Source organism: Podarcis erhardii (genome assembly GCF_964252035.2).
Source record: "Podarcis erhardii genome assembly, chromosome: 2".
In the NCBI taxonomy this organism is placed as follows: domain Eukaryota; kingdom Metazoa; phylum Chordata; class Lepidosauria; order Squamata; family Lacertidae; genus Podarcis; species Podarcis erhardii.
The window spans coordinates 111,513,636-111,529,050 of NC_138498.1; the positions used below are offsets into that span (position 1 = coordinate 111,513,636).

At 45.0% G+C, this 15,415-nt stretch overlaps 1 protein-coding gene across 1 annotated transcript in view; it reads right to left on the bottom strand.

Moving 5' to 3' along the window:
* The window catches only part of LOC309337204 (C-type lectin domain family 2 member D-like), a 115,073-nt gene extending 110,019 nt beyond the window's left edge, over positions 1–5,054 (bottom strand). Inside the window, exon 1 of the mRNA XM_081853945.1 lies at positions 4,918–5,054. Within this exon, the coding sequence (XP_081710071.1) occupies positions 4,918–4,948 (31 nt within the window). The 5' untranslated portion in view covers positions 4,949–5,054. The remainder of the gene's footprint in view (positions 1–4,917) is intronic.
* Positions 5,055–15,415: the final 10,361 nt, after the last annotated feature.

Here is a 15,415-nt window from a genome sequence, read left to right on the forward strand (position 1 = left end):
ATGCAGGCTGAGACCCTACCTGCCCACAGACTGTCTCACCAGAGTGGTGCATGCTCTGGTTATCTCCTGCTTGGACTACTGCAATGTGCTCTACATGGGGCTACCTTTGAAGGTGACCTGGAAACTACAACTAATCCAGAATGCAGCAGCTAGACTAGTGTCTGGGAGTGGCCGCTGGGACCACATAGCACTGGTCTTAAAGGATCTCTCGCCCTGACCTAGTCACTGTGATCCATGCGACGATCACCTCCAGACTGGATTATTGTAACTCGCTCTACGTGGGGCTGCCCTTGAGACTGACCCAGAAACTCCAGCGGGTGCAGAATGCTGCAGCGAGATTTCTTACGGGGTCCTCGCTGCGAGATCACATTCACCCTGTGCTATACCAGCTGCACTGGCTCCCGGTGGAGTACAGGATCAGGTTTAAGGTGCTGGTTTTAACCTTTAAAGCCCTATACAGCCTAGGACCCTCGTACCTACGGGACCACCTCTCCTGGTATGTCCCACAGAGAAACTTACGGTCTTCAAATAAAAACATCTTGAAGGTCCCAGGCCACAGAGAGGTTAGGCTGGCCTCAACTAGAGCCAGGGCTTTTTCGGCTGTGGCCCCGATCTGGTAGAACACTCTGTTACAAGAGACTAGGGCCCTGCGGGACTTGACATCCTTCCGCAGGGCCTGCAAGACAGAGCTGTTCCACCAGGCCTTTGGCCAGGGCACAGCCTGACTCCCTCCTTCGGCAATCTTCGCGGAGCTCTGGCCCAATGGTTGCCAGTGGTTTGTTTTGAATTAATTTTATAATGAATGATTTTAGAGTGTTGTGTTGTACTGTTGTACTGTTTTTATTGTTGTTAGCCGCCCTGAGCCCGGCTATGGCTGGGGAGGGCGGGATATAAATAAAATTTATTATTATTATTATTATTATTATTATTATTATTATTATTATTATCTTCACTGGCTCCCCGTACATTTCCGAGCACAAATCAAAGTGTTGGCTCTGACTTTTAAAGCCCTAAACGGCCTCTGCCCAGTATACCCAAAGTGCATCTCCACCCCCAGCATTCTGCCCGGACACTGAGGTCCAGCGCCGAGGGCCTTCTGGCGGTTCCCTCCCTGCGAGAAGCCAAGTTACAGGGAACCAGACAGAGGGCCTTCTCGGTAGTGGCACCCGCCTGTGGAATGCCCTCCCATCAGATGTCAAAGCGATAAACAACTACATGACATTCAGAAGACATTTTAAGGCAGCCCTGTTTAGGGAAGTTTTTAAGGATTGATGTTTTTATTACGTTTTTAGATATGTTGTAAGCCACCCAGAGTGGCTAGGGAAACCCAGCCAGATGGGCAGGGTATAAATAATAAAATTATTATTATTATTAGTCTGAAAATAACGTTCCCTTCGCTTTGCACGATGTTTGCAACCCCCTTTTTTATCTCCAGGTTGAGACCTGGAATTTTTATTTGGATTGGAAAAGCTGACAAGAAATAGTAATGCATTTAACATTAATAAGATGACAGAAGTTTCCTTTGCAATAGATGTTTTGAGATGGTCCAGCAGGCTTCTAAACAGAGGATTTTTAGAGTTCAAGGTGGCTCTTGTGTCCAAACAATTGCATGGTTCCTCACCTCTCAGTCATGTTTTAATCCAGCAAGAGCCAGTGAAGGAGGTCAACAACACAGGAAGCTCCAAGTGAGGAAATTCCTCTAACAGAGGCTGGACATGCACCAAAATGTCTCTCCCCCCTAACTTTTACAAACATTTTAGCCAGAAAAACAAGGTCTTTACAAATCTACTGTACTTCCCCCTCGACTTCCCTCCCCTCCTTTTTTGAGTTTCATTATTATTATTATTATTATTATTATTATTATTATTATTATTAGGGCCCTCATATCTACGGGGTCCGCCTCTCCTGGTATGCCCTGCAGAGGACCTTAAGGTCTATGAATAACCATAGTTTAGAGGTCCCGGGCCCTAAGGAAGTCAGACTATCCTCCGCCCGGGCCAGGGCCTTCTCAGTGATGGCTCCGAATGGGAGGAATGCTCTGTCCTATGAGACCAGGGCCCTTCAGGATTTAACCTTCTTCCATCGGGCCTGTAAGACAGAGCTATTCCACCTGGCCTTTAATTGAATTCAGCCTGATCTTTCATTTCCCTTCTCTTCCCTCCCCCTCCCCTTTTATGAAGATCACCCGCTCTGAGACCCCACAGCTAATTCTCCCCTGGCCTCCTCGCTGGCCCAAGTAGGACCAATTCAGCCAGCTAGCCCTGGGGATTATGTGATTGATTTTTGATTTTTGAATTTCATTGTTGTTCATGTTTTTATACTGTATTTTATGCTGCTTTTATAATTAAGTGTTTTAAAGTGTTTTAAATTTGTTGTTAGCCACCCTGAGCCCAGTTTTTGAACCGGGAAGGGCAGGGTATAAATAAAATTTATTATTATTATTATTATTATTAAATCAATAAGTAACCATACATAAATAATCATAAAAATGTGCACCCCACCACTGAGACCATTCCATTATAACTCTCCAGCCTCCCAGAATTTTGACAGCTTGTGTTAGTTTAACCCCTTTCCATTTTAACAATATAAGTTCTACGAACACCCTCCATATCTCTTCAAAATCATTTCTGATGTTTGCATTTCTGAGGTTCCAGACAATGAAAACTAAAATTCTGGATGTTGGATACAAAAATATTCCTAGAGATCAGTGATTTGGCATCTGCTGATGTGACTCAGTTGGGGATAACACTATATGTAAGCTGTATGAAAACCCAAGGGCTAAATACTCAAAGAAATCCATTTGCTCATCTGTCACCCTCAAGTATCTTCTGTCTTGCTCAGTCAAACCACTCAATACAAGCTCTATTTATTATGAGGATTTTATCACATCTATTTTAACATGCTTCTAAGATTGTTTGTTCACCTCTTCCCTTTTCTGCTTTTTGGCTGTAGCTAAAGTGACCAATAACATTTGTTAGCATAATTTGTTCAAATTGTTTTTAATACGGAATTTTAACTTGTGGTAAGCTGCCCTGGGATCTATTGGTGAAGGGTGACCAGTGCCAGATTTATGTACAGTGGTACCCCGGGTTACATAAGCTTCAGGTTACAGATGCTTCAGGTTACAGACTCCGCTAACCCAGAAATATTACCTCGCGTTAAGAACTTTGCTAAGGATGAGAACAGAAATCGCGCAGCAGCGGTGCGGCGGCAGCGGGAGCCCCCATTAGCTAAAGTGGTGCTTCAGGCTAAGAACAGTTTCAGGTTAAGAACAGACCTCCAGAATGAATTAAGTTCTTAACCCGAGGTACCACTGTATAAGCAAAACAAGCTATAGGTTAGGAAAAACAACAACCCTGGATGTACATTTCCAAAATATAAGATAAAAAACAAATAAAATAAAACCTCCATACAGCAACAGTGTTTTGTGTTGCGTCGGCTCCTATGATGTCCATATTTTGTTATGTGCAAATGGCTTTAGATACCTATTGGCTCCATAAATTACCATACAGCATGTATTCAACACAAAAAACAGCGACAATTTGTTGTTGACAAAGGATAGCTGGACATATAAAGGACCCCATTACCTTCAGTAGCTTAGGGCCTCATCAAACCTAAATCCAGCCCTGAGGGTGGCTAATAATAATATTAATAACATATAATTAATAATGGTTTTCTTTTTCAATATAAAGAACGTAATATAAAGGTTGTATGTTTGTTCAAGTAAAAACCAACCAACCCGACTTCACTGGTTTATTTTCTACAGTTCCTGTTCTGCAACGAACTCTGATGCTGCATGCGGCCCTGCAGCAAGGGAAATGTCCCTCCTCCTGCTGCTGTTCTTCCCCACCCGCAGAAAACAACAACCAAAAAATCTCTCCGATAACTCCAGGAAGCAGGGCTACTTCCTGCTGCAGGAAGTTCTTGGAGAAGTTAGAAAGAACAGCAACAATAATCTCAGCACTGATTTGCTTCCCCCCTCCCCTTCTCAACAACACGAGTCCTGGGTGCTGTAAGCTGAAGCTGAACATCAGTTGGAGAAGGCTAGGAATTAATTTATGGGAAGATTATTCATACACACACATACTCTCTCCTTTCCTCCGCTCAGAGCATTAAGCGCCCCAAACGTTTATTTGCTTAATTACAGGTCTTTGCACAAATCTGCTCCTGGTGAGGAGCGCGCAGCAGCAGAATATATGGCAACAGAGGTCACCCATTGACACGTCATCTCCGCCAAGGGCTGGGTGCGAACCCTACTTGAATTCCTGAAGAGTCACTGCCTGTCAGTACAGTGGCATCTCTGGTTACAGACGCTTCAGGTTACAGACGCTTCAGGTTATAGATTCCACTAACACAGAAATAGTACCTCTGGTCAGTGGCGTAGCGTGGGTTGTCAGCACCCGGGGCAAGGCAAGTAATTTGCGCTCCCTAACCCGTGGATTTGTGCCCCCTAACCCTAACCCCCAGATGTTGCGCCCGGTGCGGCTGCCCCCCTGCCCCCCCCCCCACGCTACACCACTGCCTCTGGTTAAGAACTTCAGGATGAGAACAGAAATCGCGTGGAGGCGCGCGGCGATAGCGGGAGGCCCCATTAGCTAAAGTGCTACCTCAGGTTAAGAACAGTTTCAGGTTAAGAACGGACCTCCAGAACGAATTAAGTTCTTAACCCGAGGTACCACTGTACTTAGTCCTGAGCTGGAGGAACCAACTGTCTGGCATAGTCATAAGGAGTCTCCTTATCTTCCTAAAAGGGCTTCCACGGTGGCTGCAGGCGTAGAATGCACAACTGTCACTTATTTCTGCAGTTGTCGGAAATGCAGATGAGAGGAAGAAAAGGTACAGGCTGGCATTTTGAGAAGGACGACGGACCCTGAGAAAAGCGCTCAAGAGCCAAGTCCACAATAAACTCCCTCTTACCTCCAAAAAGCAAAGTCCTCCTTCTTGGCATCCCTTGCGCTGTTCTGGTTGCCACAGCGTATTGTCCAGTTTCTCCTAGAGAAGGGAGGAGAGTCTGCGAGATGGGGAAGGTCAGGGAGCCTGCCTTGTTTATCCTTTTCCAGCTCTTGAGTCCTGTCCACCAAGGAGCTGAAGCTGGGTCCAGCCTGGATAGACAAGTGGATGCAGCGATAGCAAATGGTAGAGGTGTGTGTGTCTTCCTGGTGGCACAGCATTGCTCAGAATCATCCCCATGAACTTCACCCGGTGGCGTCTGGTGCCCATCTTCGCTTTCTCCCTCTGGCTGCCTCTTCTGGATCACTCTGGGCTTTCTCTCTTCTTTGGAGCCTCTCCAGTTTTGTTGGACAAGTTCCTCATTCGCCAAGCTGGCCTGGATTGTCTGTCAGGACAAGAGGCCCCAGCGATCAAGTCCTCTCTTGACCACTGCTGTCCCAGAAAGGTGTGATGCGGTCCCCCCAGGAGGCAGTCTTCCCACCCACAGCTTAACAGCACCACAAACAGGTCAAGCTGGCAGCTAGACCAAGGGAGATACTTGCTGAAATCCCGAGCCATTTCTGCTAGCAGATATCCGACTGCGATAGTTCAAGGACTCCAGTTATACTTTCCTTTCTCTGATACATTTCCTGCTTTTGTCCACCCCTTTGCAGGAGGAGCTAGGAGGGGTTTGCCAGCGGTTAGGGAAGGAACTGATTTCCTGCTGACAGGCAGTGAGCAAAGCGCAACACAGAGACTGGTTCATTTCCATAGCTGTCAACGTTTCCCTTTTCTAAAGGGAAATTCCCTTATTCCGAATAGGATTCCTCGCAAGAAAAGTTGACAGCTATGCTCATTTCTCAAATGCAACTCTCTCTTTTTTAAAAAATAAATTTTTATTACGATTTTAAAGGTTACAAAAAGAAAAAAAACAGTCAAAGAAGAAAAAAAACAATACATCATCAAAAAACAGAAAAAAGAAAAAAGAAATAAAAAACAAGTCACACCTTTAACTCACTTATTTACATTCACTTATTTCATTGACTTCCTCACGCCTCCCATTTTTGTATTCTAATTCAATTAAATATTCCAGCAAATCCTTCCAACTTTGTTTTTATCCTAATAATTTATGTTAACATATTATAATTTTACCTTCTCTCTTTCACCAATTCATTTTTACTTAATCCTTTATATCCTTTCTGCTAAAACCACATACTCAAATGCAACTCTCCTTGGCGCTCTTTGACTGGATGGGCACACTTCAGCGGCGTGGTTCATTACCCAAAGAACGTATCAGTTCAACGAAAATAAGGGAGCATTTATTCTGACAGGCGCGGTAGATGTTCCCTGCTTCAAACGCAACTCCCCACCAGCAGTCTTCTTCTCCGCCCGCCTCTATAAACCTCCCAGAGGATTTCCCTTCAAAATGTAGCGAATCTCTTAAAGGTATATCGCCACCTCATAAGAAATTACGAAGCACACCTCTGCCTCACACTAGGGTTTCACTTAAATAGAGCAGCCCGGCCCCAACACGTGCGCAACGCCCCACGAAAGGGTAAGCGATATTCTTTATGATAAAGGTCGGAGAAGCTGAGTCTGCAAAACACGCCTATTTCCACATACGGTGCTAGCAATGGCACGTTGAAACGAAGAGACACAGAGCCCTGTCAATCAAGCAGCAGGGGGCCCCGTAAAACAGCGGGACTCCAATTACCAGCGCAAACCTCTTGTTAAAGTTTTCAAATAAAGGAAAACAGCACTCCAGCTTCTGCTTTCATCAAAATAAAAGTTTTATTTCCACCTCTCTGCACAAATGTCCCCAAGGAAGACGAATAACACTGTATCAATGTATCGATAGACTTGGATGTATCAATACGCTTGAATGTATCCTGTCTGTATCTTGAAATCGACATATTGTTTCACGGATAATATCGTTGTTACTGTATCTTCCTTTCCCAGCACCTGGAGGAAATAATAGTTATTATTATTATTACAGTGGTACCTCGGGTTAAGTACTTAATTCGTTCCAGAGGTCTGTTCTTAACCTGAAACTGTTCTTAACCTGAAGCATCACTTTAGCTAGTGGGGCCTCCTGCTGCCAACACGCTGCCGGAACACGATTTCTGTTCTCATCCTGAAGCAAAGTTCTTAACCTGAAGTATGTAACCTGAGGTACCACTGTATTATTATTATTATTATTATTATTATTATTATTATTATTATTATTAATACCCTACCCATCTGGCTGGGTTTCCCCAGCCACACTGGGCGGCTTACAGAATATATAAAACATAACAAAGCACCAAACATTAAAAACTTCCCGATGCAGGGCTGCCTTCAGAGGTCTTCTGAAAGTTGTATAGTTCTTTATTTCCTTGCCCTCTGCCTGGTTCCCTGTAACTTCTGGCAGTGAGGGAACCAGCAGAAGGCCCTTGGAGGAGGCCCTCAGTGTCCAGGCTGAGTGATGGAGGCAGAGATGCTCCTTCAGGTATACTGGGCCGAGGCCCAGTACAACCACAGTTTATAATGGAAACCTAATCTCTCTAAATATGTCAATGTAAAGCTATTCTCAATCTCCCCCACCCATTATAACACACATTCCAATAAGTAACCGGTCTTCTGTTGTCATAGAATCATAAAATCGTGGCCTTGGAAGGGACACCAAGGGTCATTTAGTCCAACCCCAACCCAACCTCTTCTGATGCGTACATGATGCAGTTCTGACACTAAGGGAAGGTGGGTATCGGAAAAATGACACTGTAACCAATAGGTATAAAAATTGTAACCTGTCATTGCTTGGGATTTTCTGGCTACTTAGAAGGGATACCCTGTTGCAGCAGTATCACAATAAAGATCAGGCTTGCTGATCCACTTGACTTGGTCTCAGGCTCTCTTTAATTCCCTGATCGATGGAGGACTCTTGAAAATCTATGTGGGTTTTTCAGACCTGGGGAGAATTTGCATTGTCTTGAATTCTCCCTGATATTTCAACCACAACAGGCATTCATTCTTCCCAGGGAACTCTAGGAACTGTAGTTCTTCAGGGTGGGGGTGAGGCTAGTGACCAACAGAATTATTGAGGTCCCACTAAACTACAATTCCTATAATACTATTGTGAATTTGGGGAGTTACTTTGCATGATGCCTGAGTCCCTTGTAATTCCTGGGGTCCTGGGTCCAGGAAGGGCTAAAATCTACTCTGCGAGCCAGTCTATCACTATTTTGCAGATAGGATTTAGACTAGCAAACTCAGGTTGCACAATCAAAGCGGATTTTGCTCTCTTGCACAAGAAACCCACTTTCAGAAAATCTGACTATTCACTGTAAGGAAAGTGATGGGAATGCAATTGCTTGAAGTGATGTAATGTATCTCCTCACAAACAAATTGGGACGAAAGCTCTATGAAGAGGTAATTGTGTTCTAATTAGCACTGCAGGCAGGAAGGACGCACTGTTCTTACATAAATGAAATCCAAGCAAAAGCCAAACCTCTGGCCCTCCACTTCAATTCCACCCATCATTGCTATTGAAAAGGGATGATGGGAGTTGTAGTCCAACATTATCCAGAAGGCCACAGGTTCCCAGGTAGTGTTGCAGTGAACAAGTTAAAGCTAAGACTGAAAGATGGCTGGTCCGCTGGTATCTCCCCACTTATACTGGATTTACTATTTCAAGACAAAATCCAATAAGTTTTAAAATCCCACAACCTGTTGTCAATGACCCATTTGTGATACCTCAACAATTTCTTTGCAGTACAGTGGTACCTCAGGTTAAGTACTTAATTCGTTCCGGAGGTCCGTACTTAACCTGAAACTATTCTTATCCTGAAGCACCACTTTAGCTAATGGGGCCTCCAGCTGCTGCCGTGCCGCCGGAGCCTGATTTCTGTTCTTATCCTGAAGCAAAGTTCTTAACCTGAAGCACTATTTCTGGGTTAGCGGAGTCTGTAACCTGAAGCGTATGTAACCTGAAGCATATGTAACCCGAGGTACCACTGTATTTAGCACCCTCCTGTCATTTGCCAAATAAAAAATTGGTTCAAAGTGCGTATTGCTTGAATACTCTTCCATCATGTGGAAGAGACAAGGGGAAATGGGATAACCCCAAAACGGCAATATGGCAAACACACGTTACATCGCACAGTGGCATGTAATAATTTTAGCAAACCTTTTCACATTACTGCCCATTTGGAAAAAAAAGTAGGTTTTTGTTCCAGGAAAACTGACAGTTGAAAAGTCATGTGGTTCATTCCCCTCAAAATGCAGGAACAGGCAGCCCGCAAGGCAATTTTTGAGATAGTGTACATAAGCCTGAGATCTGATGGACAGCACTGGTGTTACTCCTCTTGCAGTGAATGTACCTAAGAGAGCCAGTAGAGGGCGCCTCATGATCATCCCTGCTGAATTTCAAACAGCTGTTCAAGTCCATAACTTGACTTGGTTTTTGTTTCCTTCCTTCCTACTAGAAACGTGGAGATAAGGTGGAAACACAGTTGACATCTAGGGATGAGCACATGGGCCAAAAGAAGAGTCATGGGGAGGGAGGGAGAACTTTTCAGACTGGAGCAGAGCCATTTCCTTTATTCCTACTAGACTCGCCATTCTCTCACAACACTACTACTTAGAAAACAGTTTACTTTTTCCTTTTCCTGATGATAATTCTCTGTCCCACTGTTTACTATCTCTGACCGCTGTCCTTCCCTCTGTGAAACTTTTCTGTCCTCAGTGCTCACTATCAGCTTTCATCTGAAGCTGTAAACAAACAGCTTCAGATGAAAGCTGATAGTGAGCACTGAGGACAGAAAAGTTTCACAGAGGGAAGGACAGCGGTCAGAGATAGTAAACAGTGGGACAGAGAATTATCATATAATTGCTGAACAGTTTGAAAGTTTGTAAATATTTCAGCGACACCATAGCCATTGAGACAATGATTGGATCCTCGCCAGGATCTAAGAGCCAAAGCTACATTCAACACCTTTTTTTTTTTTTGCAGAAGCATATCCTCCAACATTCCGCTGATGAAAATAGGGAAAAGAAAGAGAGCGCAAAATATGGTCTGAAGCTCATCATCAAAAAAACGAAGATCATGGCCACTGGGCCCGTCACCTCCTGGCAAATAGAAGGGGAAGAAATGGAGGCAGTGAGAGATTTTACCTTCTTGGGCTCAAGGATCACTGCAGATGGTGACAGCAGTCACGAAATTAAGACGCCTGCTTCTTGGGAGAAAAGCGATGGAAAACCTAGACAGCATCTTAAAAAGCAAAGACATCACCTTGCCAACAAAGGTCCATATAGTTCAAGCTATGGTTTTTCCAGTAGTGATGTATGGAAGTGAGAGCTGGACCATAAAGAAGGCCGATCGCCGAAGAATTGATGCTTTGGAATTATGGTGCTGGAGGAGACTCTTGAGAGTCCCATGGACTGCAAGAAGATCAAACCTCTCCACTCTGAAGGAAATCAGCCCTGAGTGCTCACTGGAAGGACAGATCATGAAATTGAGGCTCCAATACTTTGGCCACCTCATGAGAAGAGAAGACTCCCTGGAAAAGACCCTGATGTTGGGAAAGATGGAGGGAACAAGGAGAAGGGGACGACAGAGGATGAGATGGCTGGATAGTGTTCTCAAAGCTACCAGCATGAGTCTGACCAAACTGCGGGAGGCAGTGGAAGACCGGAGTGCCTGGCATGCTCTGGTCCATGGGGTCACAAAGAGTCGGACGCGACTAAACGACTAAACAACAACAACAACAGAGTGAGGCACCAAAAGATGGGTGCTATGTGAGTCAGCTGCTAGTGCAAGAGGCAGAGGTGCCAACTTGAATAAAATATCGGGGGGGGGGGCAGGTAAGCCACGTCCCACATAATCAATGACATGGCACACACAGACCATTTGAATGGCAATGCCCTTCAACATTGGGAGGCCCCAGCCTCCTCAAATATTTGATTGGGGGACCAGAGACCCCCTCGGCCCCTAGGAGGTGGCTCCTGTCAGGGACCATGCTGAAGAGGGCTGCTCTGAGGAGTAATGGTGGGAGCCTCCCCCTCCCCCTTCTCCTGATCAGGATCTCGAATCTTAGCTTCCCAGAAGCAGGAGGACAGTATAGATTTGGACCAGTGGTTTGCAGAGGAACATAGTTCAGAAGGAAGAAGCTGAGAAATACTGGATGGGGAACAGTTAGCAGGGGTCAGCAAACTTTTTCAGCAGGGGGTCAGTCCACTGTCCCTCAGACCTTGGGGGGGTGGACTATGTTTTTTTTGGGGGAATGAACAAATTCCTATGCCCCACAAATAACCCAGAGATGCATTTTAAATAACAGCACACATTCTACTCATGTAAAAACACACTGATTCCCGGACTGTCCATGGGCCAGATTTAGAAGACGATTGGGCCGGATCCAGCCCCTGGGCCTTATTTTGCTTACCCATGAGTTAGGAGAAGAAGCACTGGGGGAGTGTTAACAAATTCACTGTCTCTGGAAAGCATTCATCCGCTCAGCCCAAGGTCAAGAAGAGCTGATAAAGTGGCAGAACAGAAAGCACAGTAGTTACAAGATGCGGTAGTGATGTGGGTGACTAGGGAGGAAGTGGGTGGAACCCTTATTTGGGAGCACCTTCATTCCTAGGGATGGTTCTCTCACTGTGATAATTAAATAATAAATAAATAGTCCAGTAGCACCTTAGAGATCAACTAAGTATGTTCTGGGTATAAGCTTTCGTGTGCATGCACACTTCTTCAGATACACAGAAGAATCTGAAGAAGTGTGCATGCACACGAAAGCTTATACCCAGAACATACTTACTTGGTCTCTAAGGTGCTATTGGACAATTTTTTAATTTATCTCGACTGCGTCAGACCAACACGGCTACCTACCTGAATCTGTGATCATTAAAGTTTCTAACTGGTAAGAAGCCTCCTTTTCCTTTGTTCTGCTTACCTTCCCTGAAGATTCCTGAAGCCTGACAGCTCCTGTGGTGGGAGCATAGCACCACTGCAAGTATCAGTGCCAGCTAAAAGTGCCAGTTCATCCCAGTGACAGTCCAAAATGAATTCATAAGCCGGGATGGCTTCTGTAATTCCAGGAATGTCCCATTAAAACTAGGACGGTTGGAGGGTATGCAGAAGTATGCATAAACAAACTTTTTTTTTTAAAAAAAGGAAACATAAGCATGTGGGCCTCTGAACTTGCTCCCAGTATAGATTGAGACCCCACCCCAATTTCTTGCTGAACCCCACCCTGTGTCAGGGACTGGACAGAGGAGGAATGGTGGAGACCGTTGTGGCGTTAACATATGAGAGTGCTGGAGGTGAAATAGTTAAACAGGTTAACCAATCAGGACCCAGGGGGTGGAGTCAGTGGGACTATGAAACCAGCTCTGGCAGAGGCAAAGGGAGGAGTTCGTTGGGTGGAGTGGGAGTGAATTGGGATAGAGTTTGGGGGTAGGTTGAGTTAATGTAGAGAAATAAGCTGAGTCAGGAATAGTTAGGAGCTAGGAAGACAAGTAAATATCTGAGAGGTGGTTTAGTGAGTGAGAGGAGGTAGCAGAAGTTATAGGTCTGGATAGGCACCCCATGATTGTAATTGACCGATACCATTTATGAAACCACACGCTTGTTAAACTGCAATAAATAAACACAAGTTTATGTTCCAATTTAACTCTGACTGGACTCAGTATTGTACCAGGTAGGGCCTGGGTGGTGGCAGCGAGAAATAAAGTGGTGGCACAGGGATCAATAGATGGTGAAACGTCCGGGGACCCTGTGTGATTGCCACAACCGTTTCCCCAGCCTGACCCTTCCAGAGAAGAAGAAGACAGTTCAGAATTACAACAGAGGTTTGAGGGAGGTCACAGCTCAGAGGCAGATGAGGGGAAAGCTGGGAAATAATGGGAGAGGAGGAGGAAGAAGAAGCACCAGAACAGGGACAGTTGACAGACACAGTGTCTTTAGAAAGCATTCCAGACCCCGCCTCCCAGAACACAGTGGGCCTCGCAAGTAGGAGAGCAAAGAGCTCAAAGGCAAAAGGCCCTTCCCAGCACCCATAGTGATGACTCATGAGAAAGTGGGAGGGACGGAGGGAGTGGAGTTTCACTCAGAGCAACACCATTACTCCAAGAGGCTGCATTTCTAAGCCTTTCTGAGTGAATATTGAACAAATAGCATTGGTAAGAACTTTCCTTGTCTTATCCGTTCCTGGCAACCTACCGTAGGGGGTTGGATCCTTTGACGCCTGACACCCTGGATGGTATTTTTAAAACTGTGGGTTGAGCCTGAGACTTTCTGCATTTGACACAAGCATGTGCTTCACTACTGAGCTACAATCCTTCCCCAAGCAATGATATTCTTGGGTACAAATAGGGCCATGTATCTCTAATACAAGGGATGGGGAACCTCTATCTGGATCTTCAAAGGGCTTAGCTCATGCACCTTTCCTGGGGCACAACCCTCAAAGGTCCAGCTCTGCACTCTCTTCTGGTGGTTTTACCTTGCTGGGATGTGTTCTTGAACTATCAGAGTACTTCTTGCTTGCCTGGACAGAGGATGGGTTATGGCAGGCATAGGCAAACTCGGCCCTCCGGATGCTTTGGGACTACAACTCCCATCATCCCTAGCTAACAGGACCAGTGGTCAGGGATGATGGTAATTGTAGTCCCAAAACATCTGGGGGGCCAAATTTGCCTATGCCTGGGTTATGGTGTGGGATGGGTGGCCACAAACACCTTTACCAGACCCACCACTGGAATGTGGTCCTCAAAACTTGCCCATGAGCAAATGTGGTCCTAGGGCTGGAAAATGTCCCCTACATCTGCTCTTATGTTACCAAAGAGCAAAAGCCAAGTCTTTCTTGTCTTTCTCTTGGTTCCTCTCTGGGCATGACAAAGAAACAGGATGTTGGTATGTGGCTATTAATAAACTTTGTGTGTCTGCAGAAGAAAAAGTTCAGCGCAAGTTGTGCTTATGCCCACAAGAATTTAGGTGTCTTTGCTGGTGCAGAAAAGCCTGTGAATAATTGTGCCTCTCAGCAGACAACCTATGTGATTTCCTCCATTTTTATTGTGGCTTGAACATTTGTGATATTTTGTTGATTGTGCAGGAAATACAATGTTGTCATGGCAGGATTTTGTCTAGGTGACGTTTTTGTGTATGTTAATTATAAAAACAAGTTTCCATTTCAACAAGTGGGCTCAAGGGCTAATAATCAGCAAGGTTTCTTAAAATAGCCTCCCAAAAGTGGGTCATTTTTATAGTCTTCTTACTGCTTATTGAGACCCAGAGGGATGAGCTGGTAGCCCTGTCTTAACCCAACTGTGGCTGCCAAGGTACTGGCTGCAGCACCAGATACAGACAATGGCTAAGATGCATGTTATTCAGATAAATGGAAACAGTACATGGTTTTACAGGTCAAGGGTAAGAAGTAAATGTGGTATCCGTCAGATGTTGCTGGGCTCTAACTCCCATTAGACGCCTCCAGCGTAGCCAATGTTTTGATATTTTTGTTGTCTTGCTCAATCCGGCAAATGACAATAATCATTTTATCAGTACATCCAGAAACTTGCACTTTGCAACTCTTGTTTTCTAAAACAGCAACAGCAATGCATGCAGAAAGTATACCAGGGAAAGAAGCATGGAGAAAATGCATTCTGTTAGGGAAAGTGGCAAAACTATATATGAGCATGCATATGTTAGTGAAAATGTGCAGATACGTGTATGACTTCCTTGTGTAGATTTATATATACATATATACATAATTGCAAACTGAAACTGCAGAAATGGTGAAAACTAAATTTAAGACCAGAAACAAATTGAGGAACTGGAGGAAACAAAACTAAAAGCTTATTCTGTTTAAAGTAATAACAAAAGGCTTACTTCTGTTGCAAAAAGAAACAAACTTGTGATTAGTTGTGAACACAAGATACCATGGTCACTCATGAATAAAATCCCATATGTCTCCACAAAATGAGCTGAGAGCAGGTCCAGCCCAAGACATTTTGACACCTGAGCTGAACCACAACGTGGTGCCCTTCCTGCTAGGGGGAAAAGGGTGAGCGAAGATCTACATTAGGAATGGAGTTAGCATGATATCACAAACCTGAAGTCCAGCAGCAGCCAGGACTGCTGCAGTCAGAGGCCACAGCTGGGGAGACAGATTAGATTCTTGATCCTGAATCTGATTGTGGTAATAAAGGGAGCTCTGAATCTCAGCCTGGTAGGCAAGAATCCGCTGAACCAGTTCCCAGAGTACCAGGGCCTATAGAACCAGACCCAGATCCATCACAGGGAAACCGAAGGCTTTCCACACTAGCTCACCAGCCCAATGGTGGAGGGAACACACCAGATAGGAGACGAGATGTATCTGTCTTCAGCCTGGTGGGTTGAGCCTTTAAGAGACTAGTTCACCAAGGGGCCAGTTGGAGCCTCAGAGAGGCTGAGGCTGGAAAGCCATCATTGACTTCCTAGCTTGTTGGAGCAATGTACTTGTCCAGAACTATC